The sequence below is a fragment of the Notamacropus eugenii genome, chromosome X (assembly GCF_028372415.1).
Source record: "Notamacropus eugenii isolate mMacEug1 chromosome X, mMacEug1.pri_v2, whole genome shotgun sequence".
NCBI classification, from domain to species: Eukaryota; Metazoa; Chordata; class Mammalia; order Diprotodontia; family Macropodidae; genus Notamacropus; species Notamacropus eugenii.
Genome location: NC_092879.1, coordinates 54,444,734 through 54,460,002, shown reverse-complemented (window position 1 = coordinate 54,460,002; position 15,269 = coordinate 54,444,734). Strand labels below are relative to the sequence as shown.

The 15,269-nt window shown below is 41.4% G+C and overlaps 1 protein-coding gene across 2 annotated transcripts in view; it reads left to right on the top strand.

Annotated features, from left to right (window-relative positions):
* HS6ST2 (heparan sulfate 6-O-sulfotransferase 2) overlaps positions 1–13,580 on the top strand; it is a 284,248-nt gene extending 270,668 nt beyond the window's left edge. For both annotated transcript variants that reach the window (XM_072626538.1, XM_072626537.1), the window contains one exon: positions 9,512–13,580. In XM_072626538.1, the coding sequence (XP_072482639.1) occupies positions 9,512–10,208 (697 nt within the window). In that variant the 3' untranslated portion in view covers positions 10,209–13,580. The remainder of the gene's footprint in view (positions 1–9,511) is intronic.
* Positions 13,581–15,269: the final 1,689 nt, after the last annotated feature.

Here is a 15,269-nt window from a genome sequence, read left to right as displayed (position 1 = left end):
GTCTAAATGCCTTTCAAGTATTTGAAGGGCTGTCTGTCCAAGAGGGATCAGCTTTGTTCTGCTGGACCCCAGGGGGCAGAACTAGGAGCAGTGGTAGAAGTTGGGAAGAGGAATATTTAGGCTTGAGGTCAGGAAGAACTTCCCAATGGCTGGACTTTAGGATAAGCCACTTTTGGATAAGTGGAATGGACTGCCTATGGAATTAATGAGTTTCCCCTAAAACAAAAGCTGAATAGGATGGAAAAATGTACGGCCACTTAACAACTATGTTGTAGAGCATTGTAGGTCAAACTGAAATAGAACATCCTGGCCTCATATTGACATAAACCCACAAATTAACATCATCTAGGCTGTATTGTATTTTTATTTATTTTGTTAAACATGTCCTGATTACAATTTAATCTTCAGGCCTTACTGAGAGTTTTCTGAGTTTGACACCTCTGTTGTAGAGAGGATTCTTTTTCAAGTATGGGTTGGACCAGATGGCCACTAAGGTCCCTCCCAACTCCAAAATTCTGTGATTCTCTAATACTTGTAAAGAAAGTTCTCCTGAGCTGCAGTTTTCTTGTCCAAAGAACCCACAGCCTCCATTGTTCCAGAATTCTAATTGGCATACGAGAACCAATGTTCGCATTTAATATCGTTCAATCACTTAAAACAATTATTAGCATTCATTTAGATGAGTTTGTGGCCTAAAGGAATGCAAGAAGCCTTAATTTAACAAAAAGAGAAACATTTTTCCTTATTTTGTTCTGAAAAAAAATAACAAAATCATACCCTGGATTCCCCTTATGGATTGTCCAAAATAACCTTAGGGTTCCTGGCTCCAAAATAACCCCCATGGAACTGTCCCAGGTCCCATGGTGTACTTGCCCTGGAGCCTGTTTTAGATGGCTATCTTCTTAATCATCTCTGTGAAATATTTCTAAAGAAAGCACTACCATGTATCTCAAGGGGATAGCAGACTCTGGAGATAGGAGAAAAAAAGCAGGAGATGTCTGGTTTCATCCTTTAGGTGAGAGTGGGGTTGGAAAAGTCACTTCTGACTCTGATATGCCTATGCTAGTTTAAATAATGGGCTTCTTCTTGGTATGATTTCCTTCTGTACATAAGAAATATGACAAGCCTCTAAATTCATAGCTCAACTCCCTTTTCATCACAATTACTTTTGATTCAATTATAGTACCTATAGGTTTATTTAGTATTATTTCAATGATGTGTGGGAGGTGGAGAAAGTAATGTAGTACATTTGCAATATTAAGCCCCAGAAACATTACAGATCCACCTAAATGAGATTCATAATTCCTTGAAAGAATTGGGCCAAACTATCCATACGGGGAAAGCCAAATCGATGAAAATGACCATCGTCCAGACTGTGATGTACTATTAGCTGGACATCTCATAGAGCTTATCTATCAACACATATATCTGGGACAGACACCACAAATGAACAATGGGAGAGGCCCAGAACCGAATAGGGGGCAGAGAACAGTCAGCCTTTGGGAAATTGTGCAGGGTTTTTAATTACCCCCAATTTCTTGATAGAACAAATGTTTGTTTTTTTAACAACAGTATAATTCCAGTGATGGAAAGAATTGAAGTCGTCGATCATGAGAAGGGCAATGGAGAGATCCATGGCGAACATAAACACTATTAGAGTTGGGGAATGATACAGAAGTGACAGAATGATCACTATCAGAGAAATGCACAATTGGGGAGGGGGGACGGGGCGTGGAGATAAACAAGAGCAAAGGACAACTGATGGACAATTCACATTGTTCACTAGTCTCCCTTAGCTATTGGGAAAAAGCAAAGAAACCCTCTAGCTTGTGAAACTCCTCGTCACTAACTTATGGAGAGATAATAGCAAGGATTTATACAGTGCTTTAGGGCTTGGAAAAGTCTTGTGGGTGTTATCTAATCCTTATAATTCCACTGTTAGGTAGGTGCTAGTATTACCCTCATTTCACAGGTGAGGAAACTGAGGCAGAGAGCAGTTAAGTAACTTATCCAGGGTCACATAACTAGTAAGTTTCTGAGGCAGGATTCAAAGTCAGGCCTTCCTGGTTCTGGGCTCAGTGCTCTCTCCACTGTACCATCTAGCTTCCTGATATGTACAAGAGTCACACAGTGTAGTCAGACGTGGATGGGTTGTGATTGGCTTCATTGGCAGGAATGTTCACTTCAGTGAGATTGCTGATCTTCTACCAACCCTCATTGCACCTCCTCAAAGTCTTAAACTCTTTCTATGAGCAGCTCTGATAGTCTCTCTCCCTCCTCTCCTCTTCTGTCTCCTGCCTCCTCTCTCTCCCCTTTCCTTTCTCTCCTCTCTCTTCCTTCCAAGCTTAGCTACACTGGTAGTACTCAGATGGTGGACCGAATCCATCATCCAGACCACACTCAAAGACTTTCCCACTTGGTTGGACTTGTCAGATCTAACACTTTTCTGCCACAGTTTTCAAAAACCCAGGGTCATCCACCCCAGAATGTAGTGAATCATCATAGGGCTTCAGTGGAAGTTCACTCATTATTGACATCGGTTAATCTTAATTCTGCTCACTTGGCTTTTCTAAGTCATTTCTGTGTGATGAGAAGTTTGCTGCTGCTAATTTGAATATGATTAGCAAGAGAAGGAGATCTGTTCTTCCCCCGTCAGTTTCACAAAGGTATATACCCTCACTGCCATCTGAATAGTATTCGGGAAATTCTAAGCATGGTCCTTCCTCAACTCAGCGGTGTAGTGCAGAGATATCAGTATTGTTACTGCCCGTAATCTACAAACACAAAATCAAAATGTTATACTGGAGGTATAAAGACATATTGACTTACAGGTATAAATGTCTACTATACCTGTTATGATCTTAGAGTAGACAGTTTTGTTGGCAAAGCAGGCTTTGATATTTTCAAAATGGCAGGTAAATGTTTAGAACATCATCGTTATAATCATTTCAGGGCCCAGCACAAGTCTGAGGGGAAAGTGGTTGTTGTTGTTGTGTTTGTCCTTTGTTCTCGAAGAGGACCATGCCATCAAGAAGATGATATGACTCACAGTTGACTTTGATTTGAGTGAGGGAGGGCTGTGCAAGGTCACCAGCCTCACTTTCTCCTCCAGAGCCATCTGGATTCAGTGGCCAGATATTCATCAGGAGGATGGGAGATGGCCCAGAATGCAGTGTGAAACCCTGGCCCTTTCAGGCTAAGGTCTTATCACATTCTCACTTTGAGTGAGATACACCCATTCAATGAATAGGCTTCTTTAAGTAGTTACTCAAGGGATGGCAACTTTAATAATAATAATAAAAAACATCAAACTGGGATGGGAGGACCCTCAGGGTTCCTGGGTAAAAGAGAAATAATTACTATTGTGGTGGTACCCTAGACAGAAAGGGCACAGGAAGGAACTAGTAACTATGATCATAATAACTAGCCTTTATATAGCACTTATAATGCACTAGGAACAGTGCTAAGCACTTTACAAATTGTCTCATTTGATCCTCACAACAACCCTGAGAGGTAGGAAATTGAGGCAAACAGAGGTTAAATGACTTAGCTAAGGTCACACAGCCAGTGAATGTCAGGGGCAGGATTTGAATTTGTCTTCATGGCTCTAGGCCCAGTGCCCTATCCATTGCCTCAGTCTCTTCACTGACCTCCCTCTAACTAAGCTATGAGCTCAAGGGAGTGAATCCGCCTTGCCATCTCTCCCAAACTTATTTGGATTTCTTTTTTGTTTTCCTTGTTCAATGTCTTATGAATACTCTTTTCCTTTCTTTCCAATGATGCCTGCCCTCATAGAAATGCCCTCTCATCATAAATAAGTGCAGCAAAGTCAGACCAGATAGCTGAGGTTTACCACCTCTCTTCTGAGAACTGTTACCCAGAATCTCCAAGACACTCCAGCCCTCAAGAGGAAGAGGACTTTCCCCTTGGGGAGGGAGCAGCTCTGCTCATTATACCAGAGGAATCTCTTTGCCCTAGTGGCCTGGGAGAAGGGGGACCACCTCCCTCTCCCATGGCCCAGGACTACTTCATATATATTCTCCCAGCTCTTCATATGAGTTCCCTGGAGGCAAGACCACCTTCTCCACAGGCCTACAATCCTCCTCTTCAGAGGTGGGCAGTTTCAGCTCATGGGCAAACAAGTCCTTTCCAGCAAGTTTTAATATCCTGTCCTAGGGCATGGTAAATGTGAAAACAAATCCAGCTACCAGCACCCCATTTCTCTGCAAGCTAGTCTGATTGATTTCTCACTTGTTGACTTTTGACTTGGCGGAAAGTCATGTCCCCTCTGTGAACCTCACTCTTCTCATCTATAAGAGAACGGGGAGCCACATTAGATTGGAAGTTAGAAATCATGTAAGGGAAGAGAACAGTTTTTAGTTTGGTCCTTAGAGTGTGACTTTTTGAAGAGCTCCATTGGACATGTGTACATGTGTATAGATGGTATATAAAGCAACAGTGGTATCATGGGGAAAGCCTTGAATTTGTAACAGGACCTCTGAACCTCAGTTTCCTCATCTGTAACATGGGAAAAATAACTAGTGCCTCCCTCTCAGTGTGGTTGTAAAAGTCACATGAGATGCTGGGCACCATTATTCCAGTCATCCCAGTTGGCATCCTTGGAATGAATGACTCCCCTACATCTAATCAAATGCTAAGTCTTGGGGAGTTGCTGCATACAGAAAAGACCCAGTGGATGAAGAATAGTTATTGCTCAGACTACAAAATGCGTTTTCATGGATAACACATAGAGCTTACCCACCAGTCCGTGAATCTGGGACAGACAATGCAGAGGTGCAGGGAGCTAGAACTACAATGAAACGTGAAGAAATGGGCAGTTGAAAAGCTCCTTTTGTGACTCCCCATCTTCTCCCAGAAAGAACAACCCATCTTTTAAATACTAAATTTTAACAGTGTTGTTGTGTGACCAGGAGACAAGGAACAGAAGTTAATGAAGAATTGAAAATGAATATCACACAGAGGCAATGTAGAAATGTGTGTGTGTTGGGGAGGGGGATGCCTTTTCAAGTAGGCCATACCAGATTGTCTAATATAAAACTTTGAAGAACAAATGTAAATGGCATTGTCAGGGAAATACAAGATAGAAAGAAAAGATGCTCTGGTCATGTGACAAGGGTGAGGGATGACAGATGGATAGTCAGAATGCTCCACTAATATCCTTACTATGACAGGAAAAATTGAGGAAGGCCTCCAGCCCATTGGGTGGACTCCCTCTGGTGAAATTATGGGAGGATATGGACAAAAATAACCCAGGTAGGATACTCATGGATGATAGGTCACAAACTAACTAAGCCATTGGAAAGAACATCCAAATTGATAAGATCTTAGCCATATGAGCATTTCAGTATGCTTTGTATTTTCTAATCTGTAAACAACACAGATTGTGTTGTGTTATGTTGTGTTGTTTACCCTAACAGAGGCAGAGTTAGAGGCAGATCCTGCCCTCAAGGAATCTACAATCTAATGGGAGAATATAACACATAAAAAGAAGCTGAAAAACTAAGAGGGGACAGCAGGGAGAGAGGGAGGCTAAAGGACACCAGGGCATGATAAAGTCTTAAAATCCGGATGGGGAATGAAGACCCAAGAGAATTCCCTGATACCCTTCTTAAATAATGGAGGATCTGGGAGAAAGGAAGGAAGGAGGGCCCTCAGACACAGAGTGATGAGGTAGCAGTTTCCAGATTGATTTCATCCTACAGATTGATAAGTTTCTGGAAAAGATGAAGTCCAGAAAAGTAACTGTGTAGGAAGTGATGAGAATTCCCTGAGTGTGTCCTTCTTAAATGGTGGAAGATCTGGGAGGAGCTCTCAGATATCTAGTGCCACTTTCCTCAACCAGAGGGAGGGAGGGAGGGGCCCTAGCCTTACTACTTATTGAGTCACCTTGGGTAAATCACTTTTCTCTCTGGCCTCAGTTTCTTCCTTTGTAAAATAAGAGAGTTAGACTAGATAATTTCTCAGTTCTTTCCCAGATGCTATGCTCCTATTATTGTCCCAATTTTAGCTTCATCCCTTTCTTCCTGTGAGTTCTGGGCCCATGTCTTGATCTCAAAAACGAAGATAACTTATACTACTTCCATTTTAGAGAAATAGACTGAAACTTGAATCAAAGGGATCAAATTTGTTGGTGAGATAAAAAACATTACATAAATGTCAGCTATTATTATTAATAAAAATTTCCATAAGTGCCAGAAATTTTACACCAAACTGTGCTTTTTTATGTTTCCATTGAAGTCATACAACTTAATACCATAGGATAAAAAGTCCAAATTTCTATTGTCTCAGGAGACTCTTATTATAAATGCATACGTGGCCTGGGAATTGGAGGTAGATCCCAGAAGGGACACTTAAGACTTTGGTTATCACATTAGTCTGATGAGCTGATGAGATCATCTCTGTTGCTACCTTAGAAATCTGGGAGAACCTAGCCTTCTGATAAACTATGGGGCAAGAGGGAAGATAGTTGGGAGGAATAAAGCATGGTAGTAATAATCCCTGAGGAGGTGATGAGTGTTGATGAATGTGGACAACGTCTAAGAGGAGTCTCCCACAGAGTACCCCAGTAGGGACTCTTTTTTGGACAGTTGGAGAAGGCAAGAGGAAGAGTGAGGGCAGTGATGAGAACTCTAAGTTTGAGCTATACTGGTCCACAAAGGCTGGCAATTCCTTAATTCATAGTATATAAGGACCAGGATTCATGGTACCCAACCCATTTGTGGGTTAATAAAATGAGTTGACATATAAGTAAAGATGAATGAATGAATGGAGCTGGAAAAGCCAAGTGTACATGTCTAGAGGCCCTCCACGGCTACAAGTTGCCAACCCCAGGGGAACACATGGTCTTTGAGGTCCCCTCCTGCCATGACAATTTGTAAGTGTATGCCTTTGAAGTATTAAAGGATAAAATGTGTTGTATTTTCAAGAGACATTTTAGGCCTTGTTCTGTTCCATGTCTCTGACTTTCTCTCCACTCTTTCCCCTTCACCCTACCCAGAATTTTTTTAATTGCACAGGATTTCCTCAGTGTTCCAAACCCAAATGGCCATTTCTGACCCAGCATCCTCTAGAAGAACTGGGCAAGGAAACCGTTTTGCTGCGATTATGGGCAGCCTCCTGTGGAACAGTGACATCTAGTGGCTTTTCTTTGAAAAACAAAACCAGGACAACATGTTTCTTCTTGCTCATAGACAAATGTTTAGCAGTGCTGAGGGAGCATCCTCCCCTGCAGGGACACATGAAGGGAGAGCAGGAAATCTTCCACTGCATTCCAGACTGCCATAAAGCCAAGTGGGCCCAGATGTTTAATAAATAGTCTTTGAATATAACTGTTTTAAGAATCCATTGGATTAAATTAACTTGTCTATCTAACCTATAGATATGACAGTTATAGAAAGGTGACATCCTAGAATTGATATGGTTGGAAAGCTTATTAACGTAATTTTAAGTGCGTAAATAGGTTTTAAAATAATTGGATTTTTATAGTTGTTATTTTTTGTATTGGTTAGCATTAATAAATATTCATTTGCTATAATTATATCTACCTGTTTCTATATATTAGTCACATGTGTATGAATATCCTGGGGCAAGTCTCTCCTCTCTGGGCTTCATTTTCCCCACATATTAAATGAAAGCATTGGCCTGCATCGTCCCTAAGGTCCCATCCAGTTTTAAGGATCTGTGGTTCTATCATTCAGATTACTAGGCTAAACACAAAGTACACTTTTTGCAGATTACTCTTTATCATCATCCCAGGTCCTATGAATGCTAATACAGTCCAGACTAGGGGTGGGGAATCTGTAGCCTTGAGGCCACATGTAACCCTCTAGGTCCTCAAGTGCAGCCCTTTGACTGAATTCCAACTTCACAGAACAAATCCCCTTAATAAAAGAATTTGTTCTGTAAAACTTGGACTCAGTTCAAAGGCCACACCTAGAGGCCTCAGTTCCCCATCCCTGGTTTAGAATTTTGCATCTCTTTTGGCCCCCGCTCTGCCCACAAGACATCTCATTCTCAGAGTTCTTACTGCATCATCATCTCCCTCAGTCCTGTGACTGGTACCTGAGCAAGTCGAGGTATGTTCAGGGAGGACAGATAAGCAAGTTTCTCTACATGCCTGGATGTTCAGTTCAGCAAGTGTTTATTAAGCTTCTCTATTAGATAAGATAAAATATTCAACACCTGAAGGTAGGGGATCCAGATGTCTAGCCTTGCCCACCCTGGAAACCTCCTATAAGGACACCCAGTTGTCTTGTCATCTCCTTTTTCAATCCTTATCTCAGTCCTGCAGTCCCCTATGTGTGTTTGTCCTTTGTTGCTAAAGAACACCATGCCACCAGAGAAATAATGACATGACTTGCACTTGACTTTGTTTTGAGTGAGGGAGGGCTGTTCAGTTCATCAGCCTCACTTCTCCTCCAGAGCTATCTGAATCCAGTGAGCAGATATTCATCAGGATGACTAGAAATGACCCAGGACGAGGCAACTGGGCTTAAGTGACTTGCCCAAGGTCACACAGCTAGTGAGTGTCAAGTGTCTGAGGTGAGATTTGAACTCAAGTCCTCCTGACTCCTGCACTGGCGCTCTATCCACTGCACCACCTAGCTGCCCTTTTTTTTTTTGGTGACCTTGGCAGGCCCCTATAGCAGCTAGCTGGAGGTAGAGGTCCTGGCCTTGCCTCATCATTACAAATTTGGTAAGTCTCAAATGGCCCATCAGAGTGATCCTGCCTCTGACACTTACTGGTGTTATCTTGGGAAAGTCCCTTTACCTCCAGGCCTTAGTTCCCTCTTCTGGGAAGTGAGAGACTTGGACTATATGGCCTCTAAGATCCATTCCAGCTCCAAAACTATGCTCCTATGAGCCTGTGGAGTAGGGTCAGAACAGAATGGCTTGGAGAATGGAAGACAGGCAGCAAGGGAGGGGAATAGAAAGTTTAATATTAGAGGTATTGCATGGTACAATGCGGAAAAAAAACCTGGATTTCAAGTCAAAATACCCATGTTTGAATCCCGATTTTGCTATCTTGTTATCTATGTGGAAATTTCACCTAAAACCCCAAGTCTAAGTTTCTTCATCTATAAGATAAAGTGGTTGGACTTGACTTCTGAGGTCCCTTCTTGCTCTAAATCTGTGACCCATTTTTTTACATAGGTAATGAGCATGAGATGGTCCTCTGATTTCATTATTTTTTAGTTTTAATCAATTAATTTTTAGTTTACAATATTTAGTTCCACAAGCTTTTGAGTTTTAAATTTTCTCCTCCTACCTTCCCTCTCCCCTCCCCAGGATGGAGTGCAATCTGATATAGTAGGCTCTACACACACATACACACACACACACACACGCACACATATTGACCCAATTTCATAAACATAGAAAGATTCCAGTTTCTGGAAAGGTATTCTCTTTTCAGTCACATTCACTGGGGTTTGATTTGCATGTCTGCTAAGCACTATTCCTGTTAATCTGCTTTCTGTTTTTTTTGTAGGAACTTTTACTATATCACCATCCTTCGTGACCCTGTGTCCCGGTATTTGAGTGAATGGAGGCACGTTCAGCGAGGAGCAACTTGGAAGGCCTCTTTGCATGTCTGTGATGGAAGGTCTCCAACTATTGAAGAGCTCCCCAGCTGTTACACAGGGGATGACTGGTCTGGCTGTTCCCTTAAGGAGTTTATGGACTGTCCCTACAATTTGGCCAATAATCGCCAGGTCCGCATGCTTTCTGATCTGAGTCTGGTTGGCTGTTACAATCTGTCCGTGATGCCAGAAGAGCAGAGAAACAAGGTTCTTCTAGACAGCGCCAAAGAGAACCTGAAATGCATGGCTTTCTTTGGGCTCACTGAGTTTCAAAGGAAGACTCAGTATCTATTTGAGAAAACCTTCAACATGAACTTTATCTCGCCCTTTACACAGTATAACAACACAAGAGCGTCCAGTGTGGAAATAGATCAGCAGACTCAGAAGCGGATTGAAGCCCTCAACTTTTTAGACATGGAATTGTACGAGTATGCAAAAGATCTCTTCCTGCAAAGGTATCAGTTTACAAGACAGAAAGATCATCAGGAAGCCCGACGGAAGCGTCAAGAGCAACGGAAAATTCTGCAGACTAGGCATGCTCATAATCGCGATCAAACTGACAATGCGACTGCTGATTACGGTGAAGATGTCGAACAATGGCGATAATCAGAAATGAAAACCTCGTCTTGAACCCCAAAGTAACGGTGAAGACGAAACGAATTCTAGAAAGTAAAACACTCCAAATGTATTCTTCCCTAAATGGGGAAGCAAAAACCGCTCAAATGTTGCCTCTGCAGATGCCTTTCAATTTCATGTTATACCATGCGTGGGTAAAACAATCTTAATGTGTAATTAAATTTTGGACTACTTATGAATCGAAATGCCAAACCAGACTCCCCAGAAATTGATGCTTAGATATTTCAAAGAGTCCTTAAATTAGTTATGGATACAAAATGAAAAGACAAAATGTGACCCTTTAACTTATGCCTAAGAATTGGTGTTTAAATTATTCACGATGTAACTCAATCTTGGACGCAAACATCTTTCCAGTGATAAGCATGAGCGTGAGGACAGAATAAATAAAAGGGAACATCTTTTTTTTTTTTAATTTTCTTATGATTTTTTTTAAAACACTCTATTTGAGTAAAACACCAACTACTAGTGATGTTTGCCAAACTAAAGAAAATTCAAAATTTCTCTAAAAGATGGTAATTTGACAGATATCAATATTGGCTTTTAAAATCAAAGGAGAAGTCACATGTCTTATTACATAAAGAAATATTCAAAACGTCCAAATGTTTCTACCCACAGCTATTAAAGACTTTAAAACTGGATGTCTCTCATACTAAAAAAAAAAAAACAAAAAAGACAAAAAAAAAAAAAGAAGAAGAAGAAGAAACTTAATGTAACGTAACGTAACAACAGCAACAACAGCAACAACAACAAATGCCATCTTGCTGAACTGAACACCTGTATAAAGAACCGAAGGCCAGCATTTTTATGGCACTGTAATTTCAAGCATTCTGTGACGGTTTGAATTCCACTCCCCATTCAGGAAAGGTTTCTTCAATTGTGCTCATCTCTACCTGACCAATTGCATCCTTCCACGTGAAATACAAGCTACTGCCTGTGGTTCAAGATACCAGATTCTCATCAGGACTTTCATTTGATGAAATGATCCTACTGCTGTATACACAGTGCTGCCCTTCTCTCCAAACTCATGAATAGGAATCAGTCCACAACAGTGACTGATGTTTTTCATCGTCAAATGAAAATTAATTGAAACTTGACGTATTTGTTTTCAGTGCATTTTACTGTAACATGCCCAGTCGGGCTAGTTATTGCTTGAGTATTAGTTCTGCATATTAGTTAGGGTCCTGGTGGCAGAGCAATGTGTCCATCATTCGTGGACCAAGAGGTTCATCGCCAGAGACTTGGCCACCAGGGGATGATTTTTTTTTTTTCAGCCACAGAAACCCATTAAGATGGACTGCTAAGTGATAGGAAGCTTTTGATCTGTGTTGGTGAAGGAGTCGCAGCACTGATGACATCATGGATCCTTGAAGTGAAGTCATCCTTTTTAGCAGTCAGAGGTCATGATAATCATAAAACTACAAAGTGTTTTCATGTGTGTGAGCAGATCTATACTTATATGGTAGCATGAAAAACTATACCTTCGGTACTTTGAGCAGCCTGAAAAGAAGTGTTCTGCAGCTGAGCTTAGAGTAAATACAAATCACAGTTCTTAGAGATCACATGACTAGAGAAAAATAATTGGATAGTATACATCTCCATGCAAGAAAAAAAAGGAAGATATTGGTATGAATTGATTGAGGTCTGAAGTTTTCCATATTATCAAGTATTTGTAATTTCTGGAATTTTTCCTTTTAATGCTTTGTTACACTTTTAAAGACTTATGCTGGCTGACTTACCTTCTTGTTATTGATATTGGAGAGTAATAGAAAGAGACTAGAAATGATATCTGTATTTTCAATGGGTTTCATATTCACGGGGGGGGTGGTGACTAGAAGGTAGTAAGACTGAGGGCTTAACAAACAGATTAGAAGCTCTGAATGAATATCGCCCTTCAGAGAAAGCCCCTTGGAAGGGGTGTATTCACTAATTCCAAAGAGGCTGGCCAGCACCCACAGCTTTGTTTTGGATCACCTATGTGGTGGGAAATCATTTGTCTTTGGAGGGTGGAGTTAATTTTTGGAAACAGCCAAAAGCCATTGACAATCGAATCTAGGGAATAAGACAAATGATCGTACTAGGGAAGAATGATTTCACCCCCCAAAAAAGTGTGGCTCTAAAGCACTGAGATGGATTTTCTCTTTCTAATAGCAGTTCCCAAAGAGAAGTCCCATAAATAGGCTCAGCACTGACTGCTACACATGGGTAGCTTTCCAAGGGGACTGCTTGCAAGGGGGCAACACTCACTTGATGCTAGGCAGTGTAGTGAAAATAGCCCTGGATTTGTTATCAAAGAGTCTGGATTCAAATTCTGGCTCTTTTTCCTAGCTATGGGAGGCAGTGCGTAGCACAGTGGACAAACCACTGTCTCTGGGATCAGAGGGTTCAAATCCCACCTCTGATGCCTACTACCTGTGTGACCTTGGGCAAGTCACTTAACCTCCCTGGGCCTCAATTTTCTCATCTGTAAAACAAAGAGAATGAGTGAAGTGACTTCTGAGGTCTCTTCTAGCTCAAGATCTATGATCCTATGATCATATGATCTGGGGATCTTCCCCTCTCTGGACCTCAGTTTCCCCCTCTGTAAAATAAAGGGGGTTGGATGAGATTAACTCTGAGGTCCATCCCAACTCTAAATCATCTGACTCATTTGGTTGTGTAAGTTTGGGTCTATTTATTTCCATCAGTCTTGTTATTTTCTGATCACCATGCGTCCACTTCTTGCTTGCGCTGTTTTTATCAGTGATATTCTGTCAAAAAATTGGACGAGAAGCAGAAAATGGGCTTTAAACTTCCTTCCTATTGCTTAGTGCTTGTGTCAGCATAGCTAAAAGGCTCTATTATGTGTGATGTAGTATTACAGTCCCAGGATGCTGAGAACTGACCAACGGGAAGAGTGGACCAACATGAAAGCCACTCAGAAGGCAAAGGAAGATGTTCAACGGGTAGAGCAAACATCCCTTCCTGTACAGTGAGGAGTTTCCCATGAAGATTGGATGGGGGTATCTTGCCTTTGTTAGAGTTCTTCTTGAAAATGAAAATGTTTGCTTTGAAAAGAGAGAAGCTAGGTCATAAATGGGACAAAACTTGAGCCTGTTGCTAAGGATGTGTATTGTGTTAATGCTGTGGTGTGCATGGTTTATAACGATTTGATATGTTTTCTTTGTCTAGCCTGTTTATTGTATATATGGGGATGTCTGAATATAAGGATACAGGTTTGTCATCATCATAGAAATCCTCTTGGTTTTCCTTGTAGACATCCATCCAGTTATGTAGATTTACAAACCATTCCAATGATTTTGATTGTGTAACGTAATAATAGAAGTGAAATAAAATTTAACTGCAGTCTTTGACATCATTATTTCAGGGGTTTCCAGCCACTAGAACTGTGGCACCACAAAGTATCAAAGACTTCTCTCAAGGAATGCCATTTTTCCAACTGTGTATGAAGACACTATCCAGAGCCTCATAATATCAGGTCCATTGGGATGGAAATCAGAGATTGTCTCATCCAGCCCCCTATATTTTACAGAGAAGGAAATTGAGGCGCGGTGAGGGGAATATCCCCAGACATGTAATTTCCTTGATGAGGAAAGCTTCTGATGTTTTCATGCCACTCATGGAAATATCCAAGAAATTAAATAACTCACTCAGGGTCATGTAGCTAATAAGGTATCAGAGGCAAGTTTTCCTGACCCTGAAGCCAGCCTTCAAGCCTCTCTATCACCCTTCCCCCCACCCTTGTCATAATGCTTTACATTCAAATAGTGCTTTAAGGCTTGCCAAGTGCCAAAGTGCCAAGCACTTTACATCCGTTATATTTCCTATGATCCCTGGGTTCAGATATAGTCTCTGCCACTTACTCTGTGTGTGACCTTGAGCAAATCACTGGCCTCAGTTTCCTCATCTGTAAGTTGCAGGCCTTAGATCAGATGATCTGAAATCTGTTCCTCTAAATCCACTCTGTTGTGGAGGTGCCCCAAGTATTATTATTCTTGTACTACAGATGAGAAAACAGGCTCAGAGTAATCAAATGACTTGCCTAGGGTCACTCTGTTAAGTGTCCAGGAAAGAATTCAAGACCAGGTCTCCTCTGGGTCCAAATCCACTGCTCTCTCCTCTGTACTGCACTGCCTCTAGGTACAGAAGTGGGGCAGCCCATTCTCCTCTTCATCAGTTATGCCTCTTTTAATTCTTTAGGCCCTCGGACACACCATTTCATCTTACTGGTTGACAGAACTGCTTGTGAAAGACAGAGTTTATCCAGAGTAACCAGTTAAAAAAATCCTCTTTCCTATCCAAGGGGATACAGAAAGAAATAAAAATCACTTTGCCATTCCTTCTACCCACAGAGATGAAAGTGAATCCGTGTTGGAAAGGACTTCTGATAACATCTAGTTATCCAGACAGTTCCCAAAAAAGAATCTCCTCTCCATCATAGCTAACAAGTAGTCACCCAGATTCTTTTGAAAACCTCCAGTGACAGGGACCCCACTACAGTCTGAGGCATTGCCTTCTAATTTGGGACAACTCTAGTTCACCAGTGGTCTTCTTCTCCCAGTTTGATTTTTTTTTTTATTAAAGGGGCCATCCCTTGACTCACTTCTTAAAGAGCTCTCCTATTCACTGAATAGGCTTTACCTCACTCAAAGTGAAAACCTGAAAAGACCTTAGCCTAAAAGGGCCAGGGTGTCCTATTACATCCTGGGCCATCTCCCATCCTCCTCATAAATATCTGACCACTGGGCCCAGATGGCCCTGGAGGAGCAAATGAGACTGGTGACCTTGAACAGCCCTCCCTCACTCAAACCCAAGTCAACTGCAAGTCGTATCATCTTTCCCTGATGTCATGGTCCTCTTTGAAAATGAAGGACAAACACAACAACAACAACCTGTGACAAGGTGACAAGTTCATCAGATCATAGATAGAGAGCCAGAAAGGACTTTAGATGTTATTTGGTATATCCCTTTATTTTACAGATGAGGAAAATGAGTCCTGTAAAGGCTAATGACTTGTCCAAGGTCACATATCTA